We start from the raw sequence: 26,219 nt of genomic DNA, 5'->3' as shown, positions 1-26,219 counted from the left end.
TTCAATAAATTTGAGTTCGCTGCTAACTTCACGCAGCTCACTGCTGCGTCGCGTGACAGTGTTGCAAGGCGTTATACGCAAAATACCACAAAATACTAACTTAAGTGTTGTAGGCGCATCAAGAAAATTGTAAACAACGACGTGGAGTTCAATTAAATTTTCAACTAAAAATATGAACAAATTCGAGTTAATATTATGTGCACTCTTGGCACTAACTAGCGTAAGTTGCACTGACTAATTATTAATTATTTGTAGTTAATTATATCCAACCCGCAGTGCCTGAAACACACGCATGCCGAATTTACGGCAGCTGATTGCCGGGAATTGGGCTTCATTAAAACTCAACTGATGTGCTCCAATTGTGATAAACTAGACGATTTCGGACTGGAGACATTAAAGTAGATATTCGATTTGGTTACTATTGATTAGTATTAAAGGTCTTTAACTTCCCCTTAGACCGCATTGCAAGGAGTGCTGCACACAGGATCAGCAGACGGCGGCTCAGAGAACCTACGCCAAGGCGATCCTTGAAGTTTGCACCTGTAAATTCCGTGCTTATCCGCAAATTCAGGCGTTCGTTCAAAGCGGTCGTCCAGCGAAATTTCCCAACTTACAAATAAAATATGTTCGTGGCTTGGATCCGATCGTTAAGCTGCTGGATGCCCGGGGCAAGGTGCTAGAAACGTTATCGATAACCAAATGGAATACGGACACCGTCGAGGAATTCTTCGAGACGCATCTATCCAAGGAGGGTGCCGGAGGTGGAGGAGGCAAGAATTCCTACAGTGTCGTCGAGGATGCGGATGGTGAGGAGGAGGATTATCTGCGCACCAATAGAATATAAAAATTATTGCAAATTATTATTTATCATCCGCAGTAGTCAAATGTCAAATTAATAATAAAAGGTAGCCTATTTTTTAGGCTTAATTCGCTGCCAAAGCAAGCTTTTCGATACAGTTTGAATGCCACAGCTGTGAGTACAGTTTGAGAGTCCGTTCGTTGATTTCCATGTTTGCCGCAATGCGTCTAAAATTTTATTGGTTCACTATATTACAAATTAATATGTATTTTTTTGTTATCTTGGTTATCAATTTGCGAATGCGACGTCGAAATCCAATAACAATATGTAGCTATTGTTAGAACAACGTTGACCCCTTCTTCGCCCCCTCCCCCTCCCCCCACACAACACACACTCCACCACCTTCCCCTTACCAAAGAGTTAAATTTACCTCATAAGTCGTCTGACGTATGACATATTACGGCCCCCGCCCAGACATGTCAAATATTTGCTCAGATTGTTAAATAGTCATTCACTAAATTGGCATAGCAAATAGCAGAAAAAAAAGAATGTTTTTCTATGTTTAATTTTGTTGTGTGACAACTTTGGCTTATCTACTGCGTTCTCTCTCTCACTCTCACTCTCTCGTTATCTCTGTCTCTCTCTTTCAGCTGGCTGGGCGCATGTGCACACGGCTTTGTGGCCATTCACAATAGCGAGAGAGAGAGAGAGAGAGAGAGAGAGAGAGAGAGAGAGAGAGAGAGTGAAGAGTGAGGTTATGTTAATCTGTCTTATATTTATAATAATAATGCTTGACTTGCACATTATTTTATACTATATGCATCATGCATTTGTGAAATATCGCCTGATTTGCATATATTTCGATTTGTTCTTATTGTTGCCTTTATTGCGCTTGTTGTCAATCTTGTTTTTGTTTCTGCTGGGGTTATTTATTGTTTAATCATAGCCTGATCCCACAGTGGGGCAAGCTATACTAAAATCACTTAGCACTGAAAAAAGATCTTAATGCAAATTTAATAATATATATATATCCTGGTGTATGCTTATATGGTGAGCGATTGTCACGCCCTATTTATTGTTATTGTCCATAGTTTGGCTTGTGTTCAATACTAATTACTTTATTTATGGCAATTCTATTCATATTGCATTATTATTGTGCACGGCAGCTGCTGCTTGAAAGAGAGAGAAAACGAGAGAGACAGGGTGCTTATCAGTGTGTGGTATAAAAGCGCATTCAACTGTTTGGCAACACTAAATATATGCACGCATATATATCAATATGTATTTGTGTGCATGTATGTGTGTACGCAAATGTGAGGTGGCTTTGAAATCCCCCCCTGGTTAGCAGTATGGGCGCTGGCTGCGTCTTGGAATGTCGTTGAAAGGCGCCCCCTAGATTGCTACATCTGTAGTTGTTGTTGATTTCCACTCGTGTTTGCTGATAACATTTGCGCCTTTCGAACCACACGCTAGAGAGAGACAGCTGAATGTGCGAATCCGGCAGAGGGAGCGGTCGAGCCGATAACAATAATAATGATGCTATAGTCAAAGCGTCATCGTTTCCATTAGCGAAACAATTTAATTTGATTTAGCACTTCATTAACAGGGAAAAAAAAAACTAAATGACGAACTACTAAAAACCGAATCAGAACGAGAGAGTTCGCGAATCTTTCGCTCTCTCTCCCACTCCCGCTTCTCTTTTGTGCGCCTTGCCTTTTTACCGTTAACAGTATCAGCAAAGTCAAAGTTTTTCAAATTAAAAGCTTGATTTTTTAATTGTGAGTTGCGTTCGCTCAAAAGGGTATTCAACTTTTGCCCGTTCATATGTAACACATTTAAGAAGAAAGTGTGATTCAGGAATGGATGTTAATTTAAATCAATTTGCCCAATAAGCTTAATAAATTAAAATAAAATTACCTGCCACCTGTTTGAACTTATATTAAGCATGAGATATTGGGTATTTCAGCGTCGACTCATAGTTTTCCAAGCTTGTCCTAATATTAAAATGTGCTTACAAGCACATGTTCCAACATGTGTCTTTGTGTGGGTGGGCGCGCTTTTAGTCTCTCTCTTCTCGCTTCCTCTCTCGCTCCTCTCTCGATTTCCTTGCTGAAAGGTAAAAGGCAGTAGTAAAATAGGACCAAGTGTCATCCGCATTGAACTTTGCTTACTAAATTTAGCCGCTGCCACAAACTGCGACGCGCTTATTAACAAAGCAGCGCAGAAAAAATAGCAAAAACAAAAACAACATTTGTAGCCAATTGTAATCTGCAGCCAATGTATATATATATATATATGTATATACATCTATGTGTGTGTGTTTCTGCTTTGCAAATAAATATATGTGGCCATTTATTGTTGTTGGTGTTGCTGTTGTTTTTGTTTTTATAGATTTACATGCTTATGCACATTGGTACACATAAATTTACGTGCAATTATTTGCATATTCAAGTATTTGTATGAATTTGCCTGCTGCACGCGCACGTATAAATGCCAAAGAAAGAAAATGCAATGAAAATGGGTTCTTTGCAATTGAGTCGGCAACAGGTGGTTTTTAAAATTAAATGTAAGATTTATTTGAAACAAATAACTGTGTTATTACATTGAATATACTCTTATTCCTGTTGTTTGGATTTTGTTTCCGTAAATTTAGAAATATAATCATATATTACATACACAATTACTTAAGTTGAATTTTGTAATAGTATTTTTTTTATATGCATATTCTACATATACATATTTTCGCTTTAATTCGAACGAGCGCATTAAAAAATAAAATGAAAACATAAACACAAAACACAGCAAATCAAATAAAACAACAAAAGTTTTTGCTGCATTCTTTTTTTTTTTTGGTTTTTTAAATAATTTTTTAGTATATTTTTCTTGTATCTATATTTTCAATGCGCTTGTTCTCTAAACATCGTTCACAAAACATTATTAATAATATTTATATTTATATATTTTTTTTGTTTTTTCTTTCGCATTTTTTTTTTAGAGGATTTAAATTTTACTTATGTAGTTTTACACCTAGAATTTTACAATGACATTAAAAAAAGGAAAATGTATGTATATTTATTTTATGCAAAAATCTTTGTTACTAGTATAATTAACAATATTATGTATATAAGTTCTGGTACTCAATTAATAAAACGTTTTGCACTTTTTAAAGCCTGTTACTTGCTCATCTTCTTTGTTGTTGTTCCTTAAAAATTTGTATTTATCGTATTCGCTTAATAAATTGTAGACTCTTCAACTTTACTTAATTTCCTCAATTTTGAATTGGTTTTTTTTTGTTTGTATTTTGTATTTGACTTGGAATCGAAATAAAATATTTGTAGTTGAATTTTGGTACGAAGAATTTTATGCGTGTGGTTTAATATAGACTTTTTTACGATTTTTGTGTTACATTTTTTAATTCGCCTCCTAACTATGTATGTAAATTTTAGCTTTAAGTTTTGTAAAAAAATGTTTGAGTAGTTCGTTTATTTGCTTTTTGATTTACATTTGGTTGTTTTTTTGTATTTTTTGTTTTTGTTTTTCATTTTTAATTTCGTTCAGTTTGTCGTAAGCAGAGCGAATCATTCTGCTGCAGCATCCTTAGGTATCCCAAGAGCTAGTGGAAGCATCTCAACTTATCGGACCTGCAACAGTCTGAGGCGCCTCTGCTAGCTGGCCAAATATAAACTATATATTTAGCTAGATTTGTGATACTGCGTATTTTGGGCGAGCGAAAAATTGAATCGGATTTGTTTTCTTTTTTCTTAGTATATTTTTCTCTTCTATTCTGGCAATGGGTATTCGAAAGGTGCTAAGAAACACGCTTTTTGAATTTAAAACGAATAAAGTTTTTATATTTCTTTTACATCAGAGGAAGAAGGGTCGGTATCGAGATATCGGTTAACTATAACGGTCAGCGGATCTTAAATACTAGTAATTGCTTCGACGGCACGTAAGGGTGATAATATAACTGTTTGCTATGTTGGGAGTGTTGTGCGGGAGCGGGGGGAGGCGAGAGGGGGTGGGGGTGTGAGTGCCTTTTCATGGCATTATTATCTGTTATAAATAGTTGGTAAATTGTAGGTTTATTTTACAGGAATTTCATTTGTTTTTATTTTATTTATGTTTTGTTGTTTATCTTTTTAGAGAACGTGTACAATAATTTGGTCGTAGGTCTAAGACACTTTTTGGTTTTAATCCTTTTCCATAATATAAATAAATACATATACATGTGCATGTATATAATTGTTATATACAGAAAGTAGCGTTACATATTTATAGTAAAGTAGTTTGTAGTAGGTATTTTCGTGACTTATGTGCGTAGTTAAGTAAAATCTGAGACTCGCTGTAAAATATATATGTATATCGTAGGTTAACGCTTAACGGTTAACGGTTAACGGTTTCTCTGCCTGGAGGGAGGGTCTCTGTGCGAAGGAGTAGGAGTGAATTTGGAGGGGAGGGTAGAGATATGCTTTGGGGGGCACACAAAATGACTTTCAAAGTACACTTAACACCTAAGGTTTTTCTTTTTTTTTTTCTTTTTAATTTTTGTTTACGAGCTAGCTACACAAAGCACATAAGGGTTAAGACGGAAACAGGGAGAAGGCGTGGGACAGCGGCTGCAAGGAGTGGGGACAGGCACGGGGAGAAGGCGAGGGCTGCCATCTTGGATGGGAGTCATGGTCATCGTTATCGTTATCATTATCGTTAGCTTGGCATTGACTTAGACTTAGACTTAGTAGAAAAACTTGCGCACTTCCTCATCCAAGTCGGTGGATTCGACCAGATCATCCATAACACCAGGCACAAGCAGCTCAATCACCTCCAAATCCTTTTTATCCTTTTCGGCAGCAGCAATTGCTGCTGCTTGTGCTGCTGCTGCTGCTGCAGTCGCTGACTCCTGCTCCGCAGAGTTACTGCTGGGAGTGCTGGAGACAGCAATGCCGGCCTCCATCAGCGCCTCGTAGGTGTCCTCGAGCAGGACGCCGCTCTCGATGGCCGCAACAGCCTCCTCATAGTATCAGTTGAGGTCGCGACGAAAACTATCCTCAATGTTCGGATCGGCGATCATAATTGGATTCTGATCGGATAGCATTTGCAACCCCGCCACATCCATTTGACCCAAGTCGAGATCTAGTGTATCGAAGATCTCCCGATTGAAATCCGCATTCGAGGAGTAATCGCTAAATATTATCGACGGTATATTGGCTGTGGTGGGCGTATGGCTTTGCGATTGAACCACCGGATGGTGATGCTGCTGCTGATGGTGGTGTTGATGGTGTTGGTGATGATGATGATGTGGTTGCTGTTGCTGCTGCTGCTGATGATGATGATGATGGGATTGTGGTTGCTGTTGCTGATGATGATTCATGACCATGTTACTCACTGGCGAACTACTCGACAGCGGCGAGTTCGAGTGGTGCGGCGAATGAAGCGGTGAGTGGTGTGGCGAGTGGTGCAGCGACAGCGACAACTGCTGCTGATGCTGCTGATGCTGCGGCGATGCGTGCGCCGATGATATCGGTATGGGCAGCGGTGAGCTCGGACAACCCATTGGCGATGGCACCGGCGAGGCGACCAGCGTCTCACCAACGCAACCACCACCATTGTTGCTGCTGCTATTGTTGTTGTGATGCTGCTCGACAACGACCCGGTTGCCCACTGGCCCATTCAGACTAGGTGCACCATTGTGCGTTGCTGCATTACCCGAGCCATTGCTATTATTGTTGAGGAGTTGCTGTTGTTGCTGCTGTTGCTGGTGTTGTTGCTGTTGGTTGTTGATGCGTCGCAGATTGTTGTTGTTGGCGCTCGTTTCGGGACTGCCGCTCAGTTCGTTAAAGTCTAGAAGTTTGTTTTGTGCATCCTGATTGTGATAGGGACCATTTTGACTGCCATTCGGCAGTCCACCTCCGCCGCCGCCCAAATCATCAAAGTCCAAAGCGACAAAATTATTGGCAAAACTCTGTTGCTCCGGCGATGAATTGCTATCGCCCAGCGAGAAGTTCTCAAAGTTATTGTGAAACGAGGGATTCAGACTGTTATACGATGCATCAAAGGCACTCGGAAGTTGCTGTTGCTGCTGGATACGGATGGGACTCGCCGGTGCACTAGTGTGCAGCTGTTCACTCCCCGACACACTGGTGAGCAGGCCGGGCGAGGAGCGCGGACTCGAGGGATGGGCTGGCTGGCGATAGTCGGTTAGATTGCCACTGGCCACAGCTGCTGCTCCAGTTGTTGTTGTTGATGCTGCTGCTGTTGCTGTTGTGGTGTGGCCATTGTTGCTGCTGTTGTTGTTGCGATTGGCGCCCAACGTGGGCAATGGACTGAACGACAAGTGCGGCGAACTGCTCGGCGCCTGAACGGTCGTCGAGCTGCTGTTGACGGAGGTTGCTGTTGGTGAGTGTTGCTGCTGATGGTAGGGCGAACCGGGCGGACCCGCCGGACTAAACGGACTGGGCGACTGATCCCGATCCCGTCGCTGATTGTGCGGCGACATCACCGGCGATAGCGTCTGATGTTGTTGCTGTTGCAACTGTTGCTGCTGTTGTTGCTGGGGTGTTGGTGCGTAGTGTTGCAGTGCGGTGAGATTGGGCAGGGAGCCAGTATTGGCGTAGCTGGCCTGCTCCTGCAGCGGCCGGAACAAAGAGTTTGCAAATTTGGCGGTGTATGGCGTTGGTTGTTGTTGCTGCTGCTGCTGTTGGTGCTGCTGCTGCTGTTGGTGTTGTTGCAGTTGTTGTTGTTGCTGCTGCTGCTGATGCAGCTGTTGCTGTTGCTGTTGTGCTTGCAGCTGCTGCTGCATATTGTGCTGATGCTGTTGCAACTGTTGCAGTTGCACCTGATGTGGCAACATTGGCGATTTTCTTCTCTGCGCCTGCGGACTGAAACTGCGTCCAATTGGATGCGGAGAATGAGATCGTTGACTGTGCGACTGTTGCTGCTGCTGCTGCGACTGTTGCTGCTGCTGTTGTTGTGTGTAGTTGGCGTGCAGCGAGTTCATGTCGGTGGCAAAGCCGCCCGCCTCCGCGGCCACCGCCATATTGAGGCTCTGGTGCAGCGCCGAATCCGAATTGGAGCGTCGCCAATTCGTGTCCATGGGTGGACTCAAATAGAGGTTCTGTTGTTGTTGTTGTGTGCCATTGTTGTTGTTGTTGTTGCTGCTGCTGTTGTTGTTGGTGCTTATGTTGTTGCTGCTAATGCTGTTGCTGCCGCTGATAATGTTGCTGTTGGGCAGACCCATGGCATTGACGAGAGCTCCAGCTGCACTATTGCCACCATAGGGCGAACAATCCTGCTTCCGTTCCGAGGGTCTTCTCATGGGTCCAACTCCCACACTGCGTCCACGTGACTCTCGATAGGCTGTGGGTGATCCACCCCCACCACCACCACCACCGCCTCCACCCGCAATGCCATCGGGTGAGGCGCCACCGCTGGCACCGCTCCCATTTCCACTGCCACCCCCGGTGCCATTGCCAGCTCCTGTTCCTCCACCCGCTCCTTGTGCTGCACTCGTGGCATTTGTGTTCTCCGCTCCGCTCAGACAGCATTCGAGTATCTTTTGATTCACTTGCGTCTCATCCATTTTTGTGGCATGCACCTCCTTCATGATCCGCTCGAATTCGGCGGTGCCCTCCGCCTGCTTCTGCTTCTGCAGCGCAATCTTCTCGCTAAACTTGCGAGGATTGGCCATCTTTGGGGTTGTTGTTTTTGCTGTTTTCGCTGTTTCTGTTCCTGGCTGCGTTTAGTCTGCGAATATAGTTAGTTAAACATAATTGCTATGATTGGGCATCGTCATGGCATTTCAATTGTTGAGGAGTTTGTGTTTTTTGCTTTGTTTTGCTCGCTTGCCACACAACCATTTTATCAGGCTTCACATCGATTTCAGTTTCTCTCTCTCTCTCTCCCATAAAGTTTAACCTCAAAGCAAAGGATTTCAAGTGGTCGCAATTTGAATACACTCCTTACCCCTATCAAGATTTTTGTGATAAGAAATCACAAAACTTATACAACTCTAAATTTAAATAATGGATTGGATACCCATTGCACGCGAAGCAAGCAAACATTACTGAAGAAATAACTGAGGAAATGCGATAATTTCTGTGCTTCTAACAAACCGGAAATACTTCAAAGAAAACAAGTGACTGATTTCTGAGTTACTCAACAATGAGTCTTTTTATTTTTCGGAATTTTAGACTTTAAAATTCAAGGAACAAGGCGGTTGAAATAGATCGCATGCCACGAGCCAGTGTTAGGGTAACGCTAATGTTTTTGGCTTTATCATTTGTGTCCGCTGATAAGGCAGATAGTTGGGCCAACAAATCAGACATAGCCATACCCATAGCCATAACCTTGTGTCGTCTCTCTTTCTCTCTCTCTCTCTGCCACTCTCTCTCACTCTATTATTGTCTCCGTTTTTTGGTTTCAGTAATTTTTCGCGTTACGTTGTTGTATACTTACTGCCCCCCATTGCATAACTAAAGCGATATATAAAAAAATACAAAAAATAAGAACCAAAAAGGGCGGGAAAAGCCGCATTGCAAAACAAAGTAAATTTATAGTTCTTTGGAACTGTCTCAAAAATATTATAGGGGCAGCAAGCAACAATCAAGGCGGCAGGCCGCCAACCTGCCCAGCTGCAATATGCAAATGCAACCGCGAATTGCGTAGCAAGCATTCATTTTGCATTCATTTGTTGCGTATGGGTTAAAGTTGTACCAGAAATGTCTCAGAAAACAACACGTGAAGGGCATTTGCAGTGGCGTTTTTATACTCTGACAGCACAGATATCATAGTATATTCGTTTGATCAGACAAAGTGTAAGAATTGGAGAAGAATTCCCAAAAGCCCATAACCATCGAAGTTTAAAAGGCAAACTTGAAGCAGAGATTACTAGGAGCCTCCTCTAAAGATCGGTATTTCTTGGCTACACTCGTCCTGTTCTATATCACCTTATATCTGATTGGTATCAGAGTATTTGGCAGTCGGTGACGTTCTCTCTTGTTTGATTTCTAGTCTCGAGTCAAAAATATTCTATTATCAATCGATTGGGGCCCCAAACTAACTTATATAAACTGGTTCCACAGCTTCAACTCAACTCTGCTCAAAACTGATGAGTTGGTAACAAAAGGCTTACCAGAAAAGAAAAAAAATAAAGAACAATAAAACCGTCAACAAGTTGGTAGTGGAAAGAAGACTACACAAACACATGGCTTTATCTTTGGCAACAACATGTGAATAATATGAGTGATAGAGCAATCGAGGTATATGGTATATGAAGTCATGCCTAGTCGGATGAATTCTTATCTTCGGATTGGACATAGATCTTTAATCGTGCTCGTGACTTCAGGAAAAACAACTGTCAACTGATTAATCAGAATAAAGAGAGTATGGAATAAATGTGAATTGGAGGCCAGTTTACAAATTGAACAAAGGGTTCCAAAGTTCTTCTCGGCATTTACGAATTTCTTTTTCAAATATATATAATATATACCCACATATAAACCCAGAATTAAATAGAATTTAATAACTACAGTTTAATTCCTGGCAGTTAAACGATAAGTATTATTACAACTTGTTCTATAATTATCTAATGTTATTCTAATTATTGTACATAATTCTTGTATATATATATATACATATATTAGTTAAGCAAACTTTCCCAATACTTGTTTTTCTCGTTTCTCCCACATACATTGACCGCATGCAAGTTATTTCAAATAATTGGGCCGTGCCAAGAACAAAAAATGAATAATTTATAAGTCATAGAGTTTCCTCGCATTAAGGTTGACTTATGGAATTTCTTGACGTAAAAACCCCAGTTGAAAGTAGAAAATTAAAATCAATTTTCCCAACACACATGTGGATATCTGAAGCCTCTCGCAACGATCACCATTTCCAGTTAATTGCCCACAACAACGACACGATTGGTGACTAACAATTCGGAAGTATCTTTGAAAACCAATTTTGGCTACTCTTGACTGATTTGCAATTCAGATCAGATATGCCTAGAACAGCGCGTGCCCCATAAGCAGAGGAGTGTTCCCTCTCCGCCCCCTTCCCCTTTAATTCATGGTTGCCAGCTGTGAGGGGGCGGCGACAACAGACCCCGATAAAAGAAATAAATAAATAATAAAAAAAAAATAATAAAAATAACATTCCCACGAATCGATAATGACATTTAATAATGATTTAATAACCGCAACGATAAAATGTTAGTTAAGCGTACATGGCCCAGGGTCGCCATTGGAAGCGAGCCGTTTTTGGCCCTATTCCCTTCGCTATGCTCACTTTTTTTGGGTTTGTATTTCAGCTTGGTGCTTATCAGCTGCTTTATCGCGGGCAGCGGGCTGCGGGGCCATGGAATTTTTGAATAATTTTGCACTGTTTGTTTACCGACCGGACACGGGGGGGACGGGTGCTGTGATGGCGAAACGTGTGAACAGCGAGAAGCAAGAAGAATGTTAATAGACAAAGTGTGTGTAACTAAACAATACCCTGTAAGCGGATTGGAATTAAAGTCAGATATATATACAAAAAATACCTGTTGCTTGTTGCTAAAATATATTTTGTGTTTAATATTTGTCTGCTTTAAATATTTAATATACATTTAAGATAAATATTTAATCTACATTTACAATGCAATTATATGAGACTCCAAATTTACTACTATCGTTTTCTCATTTAACTCATTTTCTGCAGAGTATAAAGACATCTATGCGAGAGAGAGAGGGAGAGAAAACACCCGCATGTCCGAAAGTTGCCTTACACACACACACACAGAAACACACTCACACACATGCACTTACACCGATGCACAAATGGAGCGCCGGCCGCTTGCAAAACAAAACGAACGCTGCATTTGAAGAGAGAGGGAGGAAGTAGGATGAGGGTGGGGGTGGGGCTGTGATTGGTAGTCTAGAGGGCCTTTGTTTTTGTTTTTTTTACCTACTTGTCAAGTTGCGCGCTTTAACAACAGAATCAGTTGCTCTCTCGCTCCCACGCACGCACGGCTACGCTCTCTCTCTCTCTGGCACGTTAAGCGCTCTCTTTTGCTCTCTCTGTGTGCCAAACTCCAATTGGACGATTGGCTGTGCAAAAATGTCGTTGGGTTTGTTGTTGTTGTGTTGTTGTTTCTTAATTAAAATAAGTGTGTATTATATATTATATATTATTATGGCTCTGTTATGGCAGAATATTTTATTTTGGCGCTTTTTTTCGTCTTTTCTACTCTCTTCGCCCAGCTGCTGTTGAAGCTTTTTGTTGTTGTTTTGCTTGTTTTAAGCTCTGCGTAGCTTTTTGTTTCCTCAACTGCGTCTTCTTCTTTATACGCGCTAAAAAAAACTTGTCAGCCGTTTATATTATTTTTATTATGCGACTGATAAAACCAGATTTTCTGATTGTTGTTGATTTTTGTTTGTTTTATTTTATTGTTAAATACCAAAAATTGATTTCTAATTTCAGTTTTGAGCTTTTGTTTTTGTTGCTGCCGTTTGTTTTTTTGTATTCGCGGCAGTTGGGAATTTCTTAATGGCCGCGCGCAAAGATTTTTTTGTGCTGCTTCTACTGCTTGTTGTTGTTTGCTCACTCTTACACACACACAGACTCACACACACACACACACACACACGCGATCCGCTCCCGTTTATTGTTTTAACGCACAAAACTACGACGTTTTTTTTTATTTTTGCGCTCAGCTGCTTGGCACTTTTATTTTGGTTTTTTTGTTGTTTTTACTTTTTTCCTTTTTTTTTGTTGAAATGAAAAACTTTTGTTGCGCTTTTGACCTCTTTTCACACCAGCGTCGACGTTGACGGCGACAGAGGCAGAAGCAGCGACACTTTAAAAACTGTATTTTTGTTTTTTTCTTTTCCAATTGGACCACGCTAGGCAATTCCAATAGGGCGGCGGGATTACAGCACGCAGCTGGGGCCCGTTCCCATTGACGAATTGTGCATTTCCTTGTTACTACACACACATATACATAATCATATATATATGTGTGTGTGTATATGTATATATGTGTGTTTGTTTGTATGTATGTAAATTCAGCTAATGCTCCGATTTGGCTTTTTTTGTTTTTCACCAAACCACACACACACGCACGCACTCACACACACGTACACACTCGCACGTACACGCACATAGAGGCAGGCAGGCTTTTCATATATGTATGTGTGTATGCTTGTATTTATGTATGTTTGTAGGTATGTATGTTTGTATGTGTGTATGTATTATGTACACACACACGTATTATGTATGTTATTTTCGTTGCACAAAGTTATCATCACGATTATTCGACTGCTGCTGCTGCTTCTGCTGCTGCTGCTGCTGTCGTCGTTTCTTCTTCTTTCTCGTTCATCTTCGTCGTCGTCTTTTTTTGTATTTTTTTTTTGTTTTTCGTTATTTGATTGGCACTTGGACGTAGCAGGGGCACGTTTTCATTTGTTATTAATTGAGCCGCGTTGCATTCGCCCAGAGTTCTTGTTGCGTTTTTCAAGCGAATTTATTGCATTTGTTTTTTGTTATTTTCACTTTTTCTTATTAGATTTCTGGTTTTAGCAGCAGTGACTAAGAATACACTAAAATTGGTCAAGCGCGTGGAACGGAACTGGTTTGCCACGGAGCTGCTGGCGTTCGTACGTTTCGAAATGAACCCGCCAGATGGCGTTTGCCGCTGGTATGCGTCAGAACGCTAAACAGTTACGCAACTGTGGTGAACACTCAACTGTTGTGCGTTTTATTTTTTAAATTTTATGGTTTTATTTTTATATTTGGCATTGCACCAGGTAAATGGGTTTTCAAAGTTTACAAATTGTACATAAAATAAAAAAACACTATATTTATAAGTGGAAAGTATAAGTTTTAATTCTATTTAAATTAATTCAAGCTTGGATTATATAACACACATCAACACACGCAAATTGCAGTGATGTGTGTGTGTGTGTGTGTGTGTGACGCCCATTTCCTTTTCCGTTAACATTTTGTGTCTGGTTTCCGGCATTTTTGTGCGCCGTTTAAAATTGTTTCCTTAGATACAAATCTGCAGCAGGCAACAAATTTCGTTTTGCAGACACTCGAATGCCAATTGCCAGTAAATTGCCGCCTTCGGGTAAAATAACATTTAAGTTGTTCGTCTTCGTCTCCTTCGTCGCCAGCTTTTGCTTCCTTTTCCCTGAAAAGCAAATCAGCAGCAGCAACAAATTCTAGTTGGAAACTGACAGGCAAAAATTGAAAATGCGACCGCATTTAAATGATTTTAACTCTAAGAAGAGATTGATGGGTAAGCAGAGCGATAGTCTGGGAATGAGGGTGCAACTGAGAGAGACAGGGAGAGGGAGACAGAGGGAGAGGGAGAGAGTATATGGCTTTTGTTAGAGATTATATTTCTGCATCAATTAAAAATGAAAATATATTAAATAAAATATTCTATTGAATTACAGCTTCAGACTTCACACCTATTTCTGTATTCCAATTCACAATTTATTTAATAAATGCTTAATTTAATATTATACACATATTCATTTTTGAAGGTCTCAAAAATGCCTCAAATATCTAACACTTATTTCTATATTCGCATCCCATTCGAACCGCTTATTTCCAGTGCTCTTCCATTTAATTAACAATATTATACGCATATTAATTTTGAAGTACCTTATCATTACAAGGCCTCTATCACGACCCAGTTGTGGTTGTTGTTCATCTGCCATTATCATGCCACATTTTACTCCGCTTGCCCCCCCACCCCCGCTCTGAGTTTGAGTTTATTTTTATCAGTGTCGCCTATCAGTTGATATCATCATTCGATTCTATGGCTGCCACTTCCCAAAGGCAATTGCTATTTTTTCTGATTTCAAAAATTTCAATCAATGTTCACAAACAGCGACTCGCAAGGCTTCTTTCTTTATTTTTTAATATTTTTATTACTATTCTTTTTTGCTGTGTGTGTGTGTGTTTTTTAAAAGCATTATTTTATCGGTGCTGCGCTCAGTCGAGCGTCGGCCTTTTTGGCACTAACAATTAAAACTAACGGCAGTTGACGCAACATTTAACGGTACCCAACATTTATACTTTTGTCTGTGTGATGAACTCTTAATAAAGCCATAGCCAGCTGTAAAATTAAATTTAATGTTGCACAAAAAGGCAACAAAAAAAAAGAAGTGCTTCTACACCTGTCCTTAAGCTTTCAGTTCATTAATAGCAGGATTGCATGCAGCACCAGCAACTATAAAAACAACTGCAAAAAAAAGCACTTGAAAAAATACGTGAACTAAATCGATATGTTAATCTGTAAATAACTTTCGCTTCGAAATCTCTTTGATGTTGTGCAAGTTTGTTAAATGAAAATCTATATTTTTTATATAATTTGTTAAACTATAAGTATAAAAATATATAATTATTATTTTTGTTGTATTATTATGTATTATAGAGAGAATTTACAAATATTGAAAAATATTGATAGAGAAATTTGATTTGATTTTGTGAAAGCTTGGAACACTAAAAAAAATAAAACGTTTTCATAAAATTTGTCAGAGTTTATATAAAAAGTGCAATTAAAAACTATTAAAAATAATTTTACCTATTGAAAAAGAAATACAAATTGCAGTCGTTGAAAGATATCGAAAAATTAAGAAAACATCTAGAAACATAGCAGTATCATTTGAGAGCAACCACTTGGAGAGAATTGAATGGCGAAACGGAGGCGAAAACATTTTCACGAGTTGCCTCTGCAATCGTTGCTCGAAATGCTATTGCAAAACAGAATTATTGCGCTTTTGTCTTTCGAGCCTGAAAATCTCACTCGTGCTTCCAGCTCGTTATCGTCTTGGCTGCCGGAGCACAACAACAACAACAACAACAAAGACGACAAGAACAGCAACAGTCAAAACAACAGCACAAACAGCATCGACGACAACAAGTGCAGAAACAACAACGCGAAAACAACATCAACGACAATTTCTTGTTGCTTGTTTGTACGCCAGGCCGCAGAGACAGCAAACAGCAGAAGTGCTAGTCAGACAATTGGCGGAAGGGTGGGCTCCATGTGTAGGGGATGTTAGGGTTTTTGGGATTTTTGGGAGTAGACAGCTTCCCGGAACTGTTTCCGTTTGTATTTGTTGTCAACGACAGTCGAGCACTTTAGTTGTGCACATTAAACGAAGCTGCTTGTGTATGCCACACACCTCTCTGCACCATCCCTTGCACCACCCCTTAACCAACCCCTACACCTTATGTAACTCGCTGATTTGTTTTTTATTTTTTATTTTGCTTTGTTTCTCATGAAATTTCAAAAGAATTGCTCGTTTATTCATTGAATTACGTCGGAGTTGGCGAGTGAAGAATGCAATTTACAGCATCTAGAACATGGATAGGAACAATCCCCCTTGCACCCTTGCCCCAATGCTCCCCTCTTCTCTTTAACTCGTTGCCGTAACAATTCCAAATGTTGTTCTTAAGCGGCTTAATTGCTGCCAACTACTCTCGCCTCCTCCTCACTCACTGCTTCAGTGTCTCGTAAATCTGCAAATGTGCCAAGTGGCAGCAGCGTCAAAGGCTTTCATCATTGTGCGTAGAAAATATTGCTGCTGCCACACAAAGTCGAACAATTGAGGCGTTAATAAGCACCCCCCTCCCCATTGAGTGGCAGCACAAATGTTGTGCAACATGTTGTATATCGACTCATAACGACTTTGTTTTTGTTTGCTTGTGTGGCATGAAAGATGTGAACGATTTGTGATTAGAGAGAATTTTCAGGAATATCTCTGAGGTTTTTTGTATATTTCTGTTGCTCTTTTAGTTTTATATTTAACGCATATTTATTGTGGGTATTTTTTAAAATTTTTAAAATTCTTTAATGTATTTATATTTATGTGTTTTTTGATATATATTTGTATACTTTTTCACTGCTCTTTTAGTTTTGTATTTAACGCATATTTATTGTTTTTCTGTTTGTCATTTTATATTAAAATGGTCTCATTCTTTTTCTATAATATATTTTTATATATTTTTTGTTTAAATATGTTTTTGTATATTTATATTGCAACTTTTGTTTCGTATTTAATCCATATTTCCTATTGTTTTTTTTTTACCTTAAAATAATATAAATAAATTTGCATAGCTATTTATTGCCCCATTTAAATTTTCAATACACAATTTTTGTTGTTATATATATGGTAAAAATATAAACAAATCGCAATACCCACTGCAAGGACCCATAAAAAGGCTCAAAGGCAAAGTTTGCTGGCTACTTATGCGTTAGCCACTTGAATGGACCCCGTCAGCAGTTGGCCAACAATGAATGGCGCCATTCATTGGGCTAATAAAGAACTTAAGGTTAGCGCCATTCGCAAAACTGTTTGTAATTTTTCTATTCTCTATTGGCAGAGCATGGGGAATAGTTTGGTTTTGCTGATGCTGCTACTCGCCGCCCTGGGCCTTTTGGGTGCCTCATTAGTAGGCAAAGTCGTCAGCGAGTCAGTTGAGATGCCAGGTGAACGTGTGCTGCGGATGATTCCAGCGTCAGGTAAGCAGCGTGGCGTATACTTGATGTGTGTTGGCGGTTGTGCTGCAATTAAGCTTATTTATCACGAATACGCACTGTGAGCGTGTGTGTCAACAGCACAGATACGCTCCAAGAGGGGATGGGGAGGGATACGTACGGAGAAAGGTGTTGGGGGGGGGGGGTTAAATGTCAACGAGTTCGTAAATGGTATTTCGCATGCTGCATTTCGTTGCACCAGTTTAGTTTTTGTGGGTCGCCACAGATAGCGAAAGCGAAAGAAAACTAAGCAAAAAAAAAACCTCAAAAATAACTCAAGTTTCACTCGCGCATTCTATGAGAGAAGAGGAACTAAAGACGCCACAGTGAACACTGACTAAAAGTGGCGGCAAACTATTAACGAAAGTATTTGAATAACTTCGCTTATTGGCAGCAATATTTAGATCATAAAATTGGAAGCAATATTCAAATTTCCAAAAAACATTAATCTAAAATGTAGTTACAATTTATAAACCACTATGAAGACTGCTCTTCTTACCTAAGTTCCAGTTAGTTTCCCTCGAGTAGCATTAACTTGCATCCTTAAAATTTAAGTATTTCTCTTCACTTTAAATTACCGCAATAAATTTTAATGTCGCAAAGCTAAACTTTAAAAGTCATTTTTTAGTAGTTAACAAACTCAACAGTAAACTGTTATCAAGGAAATAATCTTTTTATTTACCGCATATTATAAATATAAAGTTTAAGTATCATGATTAAATAGTCAACAAATTTAACCATTAACAAAGAAATAATATTTTTATTTTGTATTTTATATTTGTACTTTAAATGACTGCCATAAATTATAAACTCATATTAAGAACCTCAAGCTTATGGGTCATATTTGAATAGCCCACAAATTTTACCATAAACTGTTATGAAAGAAATTAAATTTTGATTTATTATATTATATTAAATATTGTTCTTCCCTCTTAGGAAGTTAAGACTGTGCTGCTTTAGATCATATTTTAATAGTCACCAAGCTTTTAAGAAAGAAATTACATTTTAATATTCAATATATTTCTTCCTTCTTAGGCAGTTAAGACTGTGGTCCACTAGATCGTTGCTTGCATTGTGCGTCGTTTTCTCGCCTTCTTTCTTTCCATACTTCTTTTTTGCACGCCTTTCGTCTGAAGCGCCAGAAGCACTTGACAATTGCTGCATCCGCTTGCCGCTGACAAGAGACGCTTTCCGCTTTCCACTTTCTGGTTTTCACTTGCTTCTGCTGGCTTCCGTTGCAGCATTTTGATGTCACTGGTGTCATTTGTCACGCATCACAGTTGCTGCTGCTGCTGCTGCTGTTGCTTGTTGCAGTTGCCAGTTTGTTTACAGCTGCTGTTGTTGTTCCTGTTGCTGTTTTCAGCTGCTGCTCAAGTGTGTGCCGAGTTTATTCTTGGCATCATTAAGCGTCGCTGATAACACTTAACACACTTATGTACACACACACACACACACATTGCAACGGCTTATGTTGCACGACTAAATGCCAGCCAGTTGCCATTAAAATGTAAAATTGTAGTGGTCACACAATGCTGTGCAACATTTCAACAATAAGGGACAGCAAAAACACAAAAACACAAAAACACAGACAAATTTAACAAATTTCACTGCAACAAAAGTTGTTGTTAACCTTTTTTGTTTCCGCTTTTTGCAGCTGGCTGACATTTTGGGTCAGTTGTCTCATTTATTTGGCGTTGCTCGACTTTAAATTTGATTTATTGCCGAGCAGCACAGAACAAAAACAGCGAGCAAACTACGAGAAGAGTTTGCAAAAGATTTTTAAGCTTTATTAACGTCAACATGGGTCGCATGCATATTGCGATGAAACTTAAAAAATGATTACGAACAAGGCAGCATAAAAACTGTGCGAGCGGAGACAGTTGGGAAAAAATACTTAAGTTCCAATTATGAATAAATGTAGCGGAAAGTGCATGAATTGCAAATGAAATCAGCTTGAAAACTAGCTGGAAATCAAATGAAAAAACTGTTAAAAGAAAAACGGAAAGTACTTAAGCGTAACTACTTGCAAAATGTTTGAGCAGGCTTCAGCCAATTACTGTTCAACTCTCTAAGTACACTTATTTATCGTATGACTAACGTGCCCCATTTAACCTACTAACAAAAAAAATTCGTTGGCGATTGCAACTGATTTGCCATTTACCTTTTTTTATGGGGTAGTTTTCTTTTTGGTTTTTTTTTTATTTGTTGATTATCAAACAATTTGATTTCTGCTATTCTTTGCACTTTGTGCCACAGTCATCGCAGACAATTTGATGAGTATGGCCGTTGATTGGCCGGTGGCATCAATGGTAAGGAAAGCCAAGTAGCCCTTTGTTTGGCCATCAAAGTCAGTAAGTTGTCTAATGGCTGCAATTTGATATGCTTATCAATGATTCATGTCCGCATTTGCCAATCACCTGAAAGGCAACTACAACAACAAACTAAGGACGACTGATTAACTACGATTAGACGATTCATTTCTATAGCAATTGTTACTAACCTGACAGTTAAACTCAAACAAACTGTCTAACGCACAACCTGGGAAATCCGTGGAAAGTGGACAGACAAAAAGACAAAAAGAAGATGGCATCATAAGTTCCACAGAGTCTGAAGTGGGGCAGGCTGAAGAGCAGACAGGACTTTGGTTTTAGAGTTTAGCGAAATTACATTTCTTGTTTAGCAGACACTTAAGAGCCAAGTTAATTCTTTATATTTTGTTGCTTCTATTTCTCATGTTTTTTTGTATTATTTTTATATTTTTTTTCGTCTGCAGCACGAGGCAGTTTTCTGCTCTACCAATTAGCAACGGCCATAAATTCTGTAGACTACCCCTGGCTGGAGGTGGAGCAGGAGCAGGAGCAGGAGTTGCTCGTGGCTCAAGAAGTGGACTCCAGCTGGCTGTCTGCAATGGCAAATGAATTTCAGGTATGAGCCACTTAAATTCATATCGAGCACAGATAAACCCAGATCTCCTATGCCATCCTCTAAAAAAAAAAAACAAAAAATAACATAAATCACGCGCCGTTTTTTCTCATTGTTGCTGCCACTACGCTCTGGGCATTTCTAACTTTTTCGACTCAGATGTCCGTTAGTGCAATGGGTTCACGAGCACGTGACCATGTCTCTGGACAGGCTTCAATGACCCAGCATTCCATTTGGAACAGAGCACTTCCCTGTACAGAGTTTAACAGCAATGTGAATTTTAAACAGTGACTTTTTGTTTGTATAGTTTAATTTCATTTACTTTTTTAGCTCTCGAAAATGTGATTAGCATATATATATATGTGTTTATATATATACATTTATTTACTACCAGTTCTTGGAAACTTCATTAAAAATTCTCTAAACGCATTTATGATTTTTAAATTGTAAATTCTTTATTGCTTGAAAATATATTACGTATACGCACAGGTTGGTTAAATGACTCTAACTAACTCCTAATTAAAGTGCACATTTTCTTTGGCTTCTCTAACTTATATATAATTTTGTCTTACATATACAACCATCAACTAATTATTTAGCTTGGCACTTAAATTCTATGGCAAAGAAATAAATTTCATAAAATCAGAGCACAAATCAATTCTGTATCTGGTCGAAGACTGCATGGATATCAGTTACTGTAATCGCTGTTATTGAATATTTATGGCCTGTGAGCCTTTTAGACCAGCTATCATAGTAATCCAATCTCCAAGTCCAATCAGTTGAGCAGTTTGGGTTACGGTGGACAGCTTGAGGGCGTATTTCGAGAAAGTTTCTAATTATTGGCCTGGCCAAAATGGATGCGTCTCGGGATTGTTGCTCCTGTGCCAAGCAGCAAAGTTCTAATATTTCGCAGCCATTGGGGAACTTACAGCAGATTGTTTGCTGTTTGCTTTGTTTTGCTCAGCTTTGCTTTGCTTTGCTTTGTTGCTGCCACTGCATTATCCAAGCTTGGCTGGTAGTTGTTGTTGGTCCTCTTCCTCCTGGTTGCCAAGTGCTCTTGTGTCCTCCGGTTAGCTGCTTTGAATTTTTAGATTGTCCAAATCATGCAAATATTTTTGCATAACAATACCAATAACAACAACAACAACCAGAACAACAAACAATGTGCGTCCGTCTTGGCTTATTATTTTTTATTCTGCAACGATTTCTCCTGGCTGTTAAATATTCTCATATTGAGAAGCAAACGCATTTAGGACCCTCTTATGCTCTCCATGGCGCCACTAACACGCACTCAACAATTTACTTTTAATTTTCAAATTTAACACTCTGGTCTGTCTGATTTTTATACCCTGAACATGAAAAACTGTATAAAAGGGGTATAATTGTGCAAAAGTATGTGAGAGGCAGCTGGAAGCATCTCCTGCTTTGATAAAGTCTATAAATCTTCATGATCAGGTTCAATAGCCGAATAGGGATAGCCATATACGACTCTATAAAAGGATGTAAGTTAACAGCTATTTCCTTTTATCGAAAACTTCATCTGTTTAGCAAATATCGATACAAATTGATTTTCAACTATTACATTGACATTTTATTGATTAATTGTGCAAATTTCATCAAGATCGAATCAGAAACATTCAAGTTATAGTTGAATATGTATGATATCTTAACAGCTGTGTTCAGGGTATCTCGCAGTCGAGCTCAATCGACTATGACATGCTTACTTGTTACTCTCTTACTAGAGCTGAGAGCGTGTCGAGATTGACATCGTAAGACAACAATGAAAGTGTGACTAAAAGGAGTCAAAGTTGGCAGGGCAAAGACTCAACTTTAAAACAAACTGTCTGCTGTCGCACTTAACGTTTCTCTCTCTTATATAGATATAGTTTAATGAAATCCTCAAAATAGAAATTATCAATTTGTCACGCTCCCATCTCTAGCCGTTAGAGCTGCTGCTGTTCATTAAACGCTTGTACAACATCTTCGAAGATGGCTTGGATTCTTTAATGTAGCATGGCGCTTGCCAAATTGCCAAGTTTACTAGTTTGCAGGCGCGTCCAAGCTCTTGTTAAAAAACATGTACAAAAAAATGTACACTTGGGATTACTTTGCTTAATTCAACTGCAAATGAAAAGTGTTTGTTCGGTAAATTCAATCTGCCAGCGTCCTGTTGACGTTGTCATTACGCCTTGGCTTGGCTTGGCTTGGCTTGGCTTGGCTTTGCCTCTTGGTCCTGTATCTGTTTAAGCTCTCGGCTCTGGCTGCGTTTCTGCTACTGTTGCTGCTGCTGCTGCTGCTGCTGCTGCTGCTGCTTCCTCCGTTTATGGTTATGGTATTTGGGGGCAGATGAGACAGTGTTCCCGCTCTCGAGTTCATCAAAGCGTAATCTGCACAAAATGGCGGCATTTCCTTAGTGTCGCATGACAAAAAAAAAAGAAATAAAAAACAAGAATGGCAGCAACTTTAAGCTAACTATGCGTCCTTGAGCCCCACGCCTCCGCAAGCCGCTTACGTCTGCTGTCAGGCTGCTTGCCGTGAGCCGAAAAAACGCCTCCAAGCACCCCGTCTAATGGAGTCATAATTCTTCAGCTCGTTAGCAGCAAATACATGCAACGTAAATATGCTTGCCCCAAAAATAGAATGCCACACATTTTTCCCACATCTCACATTTTTGCATACCCAGCATTTTGGATTCATCTTTAAGCTTGTTGTACACTTTTTAAAGGGGTGTGTGAGAACTTGATTTAATCTTGACTTAAGCTAAATTACTACTACTACAACCATAATTTATAAAATAATAGCTTTCTAAATTTCAAAAGGCCTAAAAAAAAACATTTTAATATTTTATGCATATATTAAAAAAATTATATTTTTAAATGCTTTAGTTTTTATTCCTAAATAGATGATATGTTTTATTACCAAGCAGGGTATCTTACAGTGCAGCTCAAGTTGATTAAGTTGCCCTCATTTGTTTGCCTTTGCTGCCTGATGTGGCAGTGTATTAAGCCTTTTTACCTTTCTGGGCAACGCCTTGGCCGCCCAACCTGACAAGTTGCTTAATTGAAAAGTGTTTTGTTGGGATTGCTGGCAGGCAGCGAGCCGCCACGAGCCGACAACCAGAGAGAGAGAGAGAGAGAGAGAGGGAGAGAGAGAGTGCCGCCAGCTGCTGATTTTGCAACGTTTGCGTTTGAATTCAATAATTTGGCTTTATATATGCGCGTGCTTCGTACAGCCATAGCCAAAAGAATAACAAGAAGAAGAAAAAATATCTAAGAAAAAGCGAAAGGACATCAAGAAAAGACGACAATTTTTCAAGGGTCTTCCGCTTGGGGCTGGCCTTCTCGCTGTGCCTTGCCTTGCCCTGCCTGTTTCTGCTTTTCTTCTGCTTTCCGGCTCCGAAGCCAGAAAGGCAGTGCCACTTTTCATTGCTTCCTCTAGCGCATATCGGAGTCGCCTCTTGTGCTGCTTGTCTGCCATAAATAATTATGTTATTTTAGATAGCTTCTTCTTTATCTTTGTGTTGTTTCTGTTGTTGTTGCCTCGAAAATTGTTGCAATAATTATCACATTTTTCACACCGCCATTTTTCATGCACTCAGCAAACGACACTTCAAATCTCTGACAGCTTTTTCCCATAATTAAGCAAAACATGGATATATATACATACATATATATACATACATATATATACATACATATATATATATATGTATATATATGTGAATTTATTGCCACACCCACCGGCACAAGCTGTCTCGTATTTTATGCTTTATGACAGACATTAGCGCGATAAGCATTCTTTTTATGTATTTTTAATTAACTTTCGTGTTGCCAGTGTGTGTGGCATATAATCCCACTCGAGAATGTTGCTGCTACTGCTGCTGCTGCTGCTTGCCACAACAAATTGGCCAATTCAAGAGCTGCATTTGCAGCCTAATCGGCTCTGGTCTTCAGCTTCTTTGTTTTCATTTCAAGTGTTTGTCTGCTTATTTTAATTAGCCAACGAGCGATGTTAAGTGAAATGTTGCAAGTGTTTGCTTGGCTGCCCCGTCGAGATTCGCTGGGTGTTTAAATTGGGCAAATTTCGTGCGCATTTAATAAGATCTATTAAATTTTTGGCCAGCAAAATTTATAGACTGCAGTTTGTCGACCCGCATCGAATCTTCTACTGGTGCACACAGCAAACAGAGCTACTGCGTTTACTTTCCTGTGATTGTGATGGCAGCAGAAGTGCAACACTCTCAACCAGTTAAGCACCTTGATAGGGTCGCTTAAGCAGTTTGTGCAACACTTCGATATGTGATAAATGTATTGATTCCTGGGAATTTTTCCTTTTTAACGTTAGTTATTGTATTTAAATCTAAGTTTAGAAATATTTCCATTTCGTTTAATGTTATGGAACTGCTTTTATATAGTTTTTGCAGTGCTCACATTTTCTGACATTTAAAAAGTATAAAATTTAATTTTGAATTAATTGCTGGTGTCAATATTTATTATTAGTCAACGCGATTACGCGATTTCTGTCCTGATTGCATTTATATGTCAACATTAAAGCCTTTTATTAAATAAATGCAGTGCAGTTTAAAAAATTAATAAATATTTAAAAAGTCATTAAAATGATTCCTTGATAATTTTCAGTATAAACAAATGCAGAGCCTTAAATTTGAGTGTTCAATTAATTCTTTGACAGTTTCAAATATAGATTTAAAGAATCATCATCAAAGAATTGATCTTTCAGATTTGTAGCTCTTCAACTGTGGATAATCCGGCTTAAATGTTGATATAAGAATATGTAAATCATTAACTCTTCGAGCCAGTCGTGTCAGTACGTACTAACTTATATATGTATGTATATGAAACATGGCTAAAATGCGTTGACGCTGTTTGCTGCAGCTTTCAATTAAGTTGCTTTCGCTCGTTCGCTTCCCTTTTAATTAGGGACCAAAGTTTCTCATTTTTATCGCTGCTGCTGCTGCTACTTTCTAGTTGCTTTCCACTTTTGGCTGTTTAGTTACCTTTCAGCTTTGTTTCCTTATTAATTTCATGTTGCACTCGTAATTGCAGGTAAATATCACATTGCTCACACGAATCGCTCCACAGGAAATTAATTTTTGGCGCTCGAATTGCGCAATAAACAGCAGTTGACAGTTGACAGTTGCCAGTTGCCAGTTGCCAGTTGCCAGCATTTAGCATGCTGAAAGTATGCTTTGATTTTGTTTAATGACTCGACTATTTGATAAACGTAACAATTTAATTGCAGCATGTTCCTGTCCATGAGAGTTTTCCCATGGACTTTCAGACCTGGCTTGTGGACAGTTATGGAATTAACACCCTGGACGTCTATCAGAACTGGCCGAGGAGGCGATCTGGCCAAGCTCAGTCGATATGTAATGCTGATGGTCAGTGCTTTGAGGTGGCTGAAATTGTAGCCGCATGTTGTCCATTTTGAGGGGGTGCTCACTGTGTGTATGCCAAGTAAAACGCATTAAAAATCATTAATAGATCAAAAAGATATCAAAAAGTTATCTGCATAGTCATGCGGCCAATGACCAGCAATTATTGATAGCCAGATTGGGAGTACCGTGTGTCCGCAATGTGACCGTTAATTGTTGTTGCTGTGGTTTTCCTCATGGCCAACTTGCTGTTGCTATTTCTCATTGGCAAATAATCGAGCTACAGCTACAGCACTCCCAGCTGGCCAGTTGCTGCTGCTGCCAACTGCAGCGACAGCTGTGGCTGGCCATTTTATACCCTGTGAAACGAGGATTGTATTTGTATAAGGAATATAAGCTATGAGAGTGCAACAAAGTTAGCAAACACTCTCAGAAAGTGGTAGATTGAGGAAGCATACACCAACTGCATAAGAGTTATCAAGCAGTTGACTATGATATTGGTTAAAAAAGGAGTTTCCTTGCTAAAGGTAAGTCGATTCAGTTTAGCCTATAACATTGTTGCATATTGGGAATCTCCG

The 26,219-nt window shown here is 39.4% G+C and overlaps 3 protein-coding genes across 5 annotated transcripts; 2 read left to right on the top strand and 1 right to left on the bottom strand.

Annotated features, from left to right (window-relative positions):
* Positions 1–60: 60 nt before the first annotated feature.
* LOC6556519 (selenoprotein F) lies at positions 61–939 on the top strand. Its single transcript, XM_001983815.2, has 3 exons — positions 61–220; positions 277–398; positions 457–939. Exons 1-3 carry the CDS (start codon positions 173–175, stop codon positions 842–844), a joined length of 558 nt encoding a protein of 185 aa, XP_001983851.1. The 5' UTR covers positions 61–172; the 3' UTR covers positions 845–939.
* Positions 940–4,321: 3,382 nt separating this feature from the next.
* Positions 4,322–11,952, bottom strand: LOC6556587 (myb-like protein I). 2 transcript variants are annotated; one of them, XM_032742957.1, is made up of 2 exons: positions 11,738–11,952; positions 4,322–8,539 (listed from the first exon to the last, which is right to left on the bottom strand). In XM_032742957.1, the coding sequence occupies exon 2, from the start codon at positions 8,481–8,483 to the stop codon at positions 5,817–5,819; it is 2,667 nt and encodes an 888-aa protein (XP_032598848.1). In that variant the 5' UTR covers positions 8,484–8,539; positions 11,738–11,952; the 3' UTR covers positions 4,322–5,816. The 2 variants fall into 2 exon arrangements, with proteins under 2 accessions (XP_032598848.1, XP_001983853.1); XM_001983817.2 differs by having other exon boundaries at positions 11,742–11,952.
* A 2,836-nt stretch (positions 11,953–14,788) lies between these two features.
* LOC116806058 lies at positions 14,789–25,747 on the top strand. Of its 2 annotated transcripts, XM_032741913.1 has the most exons (4): positions 14,789–14,843; positions 17,174–17,312; positions 20,101–20,252; positions 25,509–25,747. In XM_032741913.1, exons 2-4 carry the CDS (start codon positions 17,177–17,179, stop codon positions 25,695–25,697), a joined length of 477 nt encoding a protein of 158 aa, XP_032597804.1. In that variant the 5' UTR covers positions 14,789–14,843; positions 17,174–17,176; the 3' UTR covers positions 25,698–25,747. The 2 variants fall into 2 exon arrangements, with proteins under 2 accessions (XP_032597804.1, XP_032597799.1); XM_032741908.2 differs by lacking the exon at positions 14,789–14,843 and having other exon boundaries at positions 17,070–17,312.
* The last annotated feature ends 472 nt before the right edge of the window (positions 25,748–26,219 follow it).

This window comes from Drosophila grimshawi, unplaced genomic scaffold (assembly GCF_018153295.1).
Source record: "Drosophila grimshawi isolate 15287-2541.00 unplaced genomic scaffold, ASM1815329v1 contig_44, whole genome shotgun sequence".
Taxonomy (NCBI): Eukaryota; Metazoa; Arthropoda; class Insecta; order Diptera; family Drosophilidae; genus Drosophila; species Drosophila grimshawi.
Note: the sequence above shows the minus strand (reverse complement) of the source record. Positions and strands in the feature narration are given on the sequence as shown.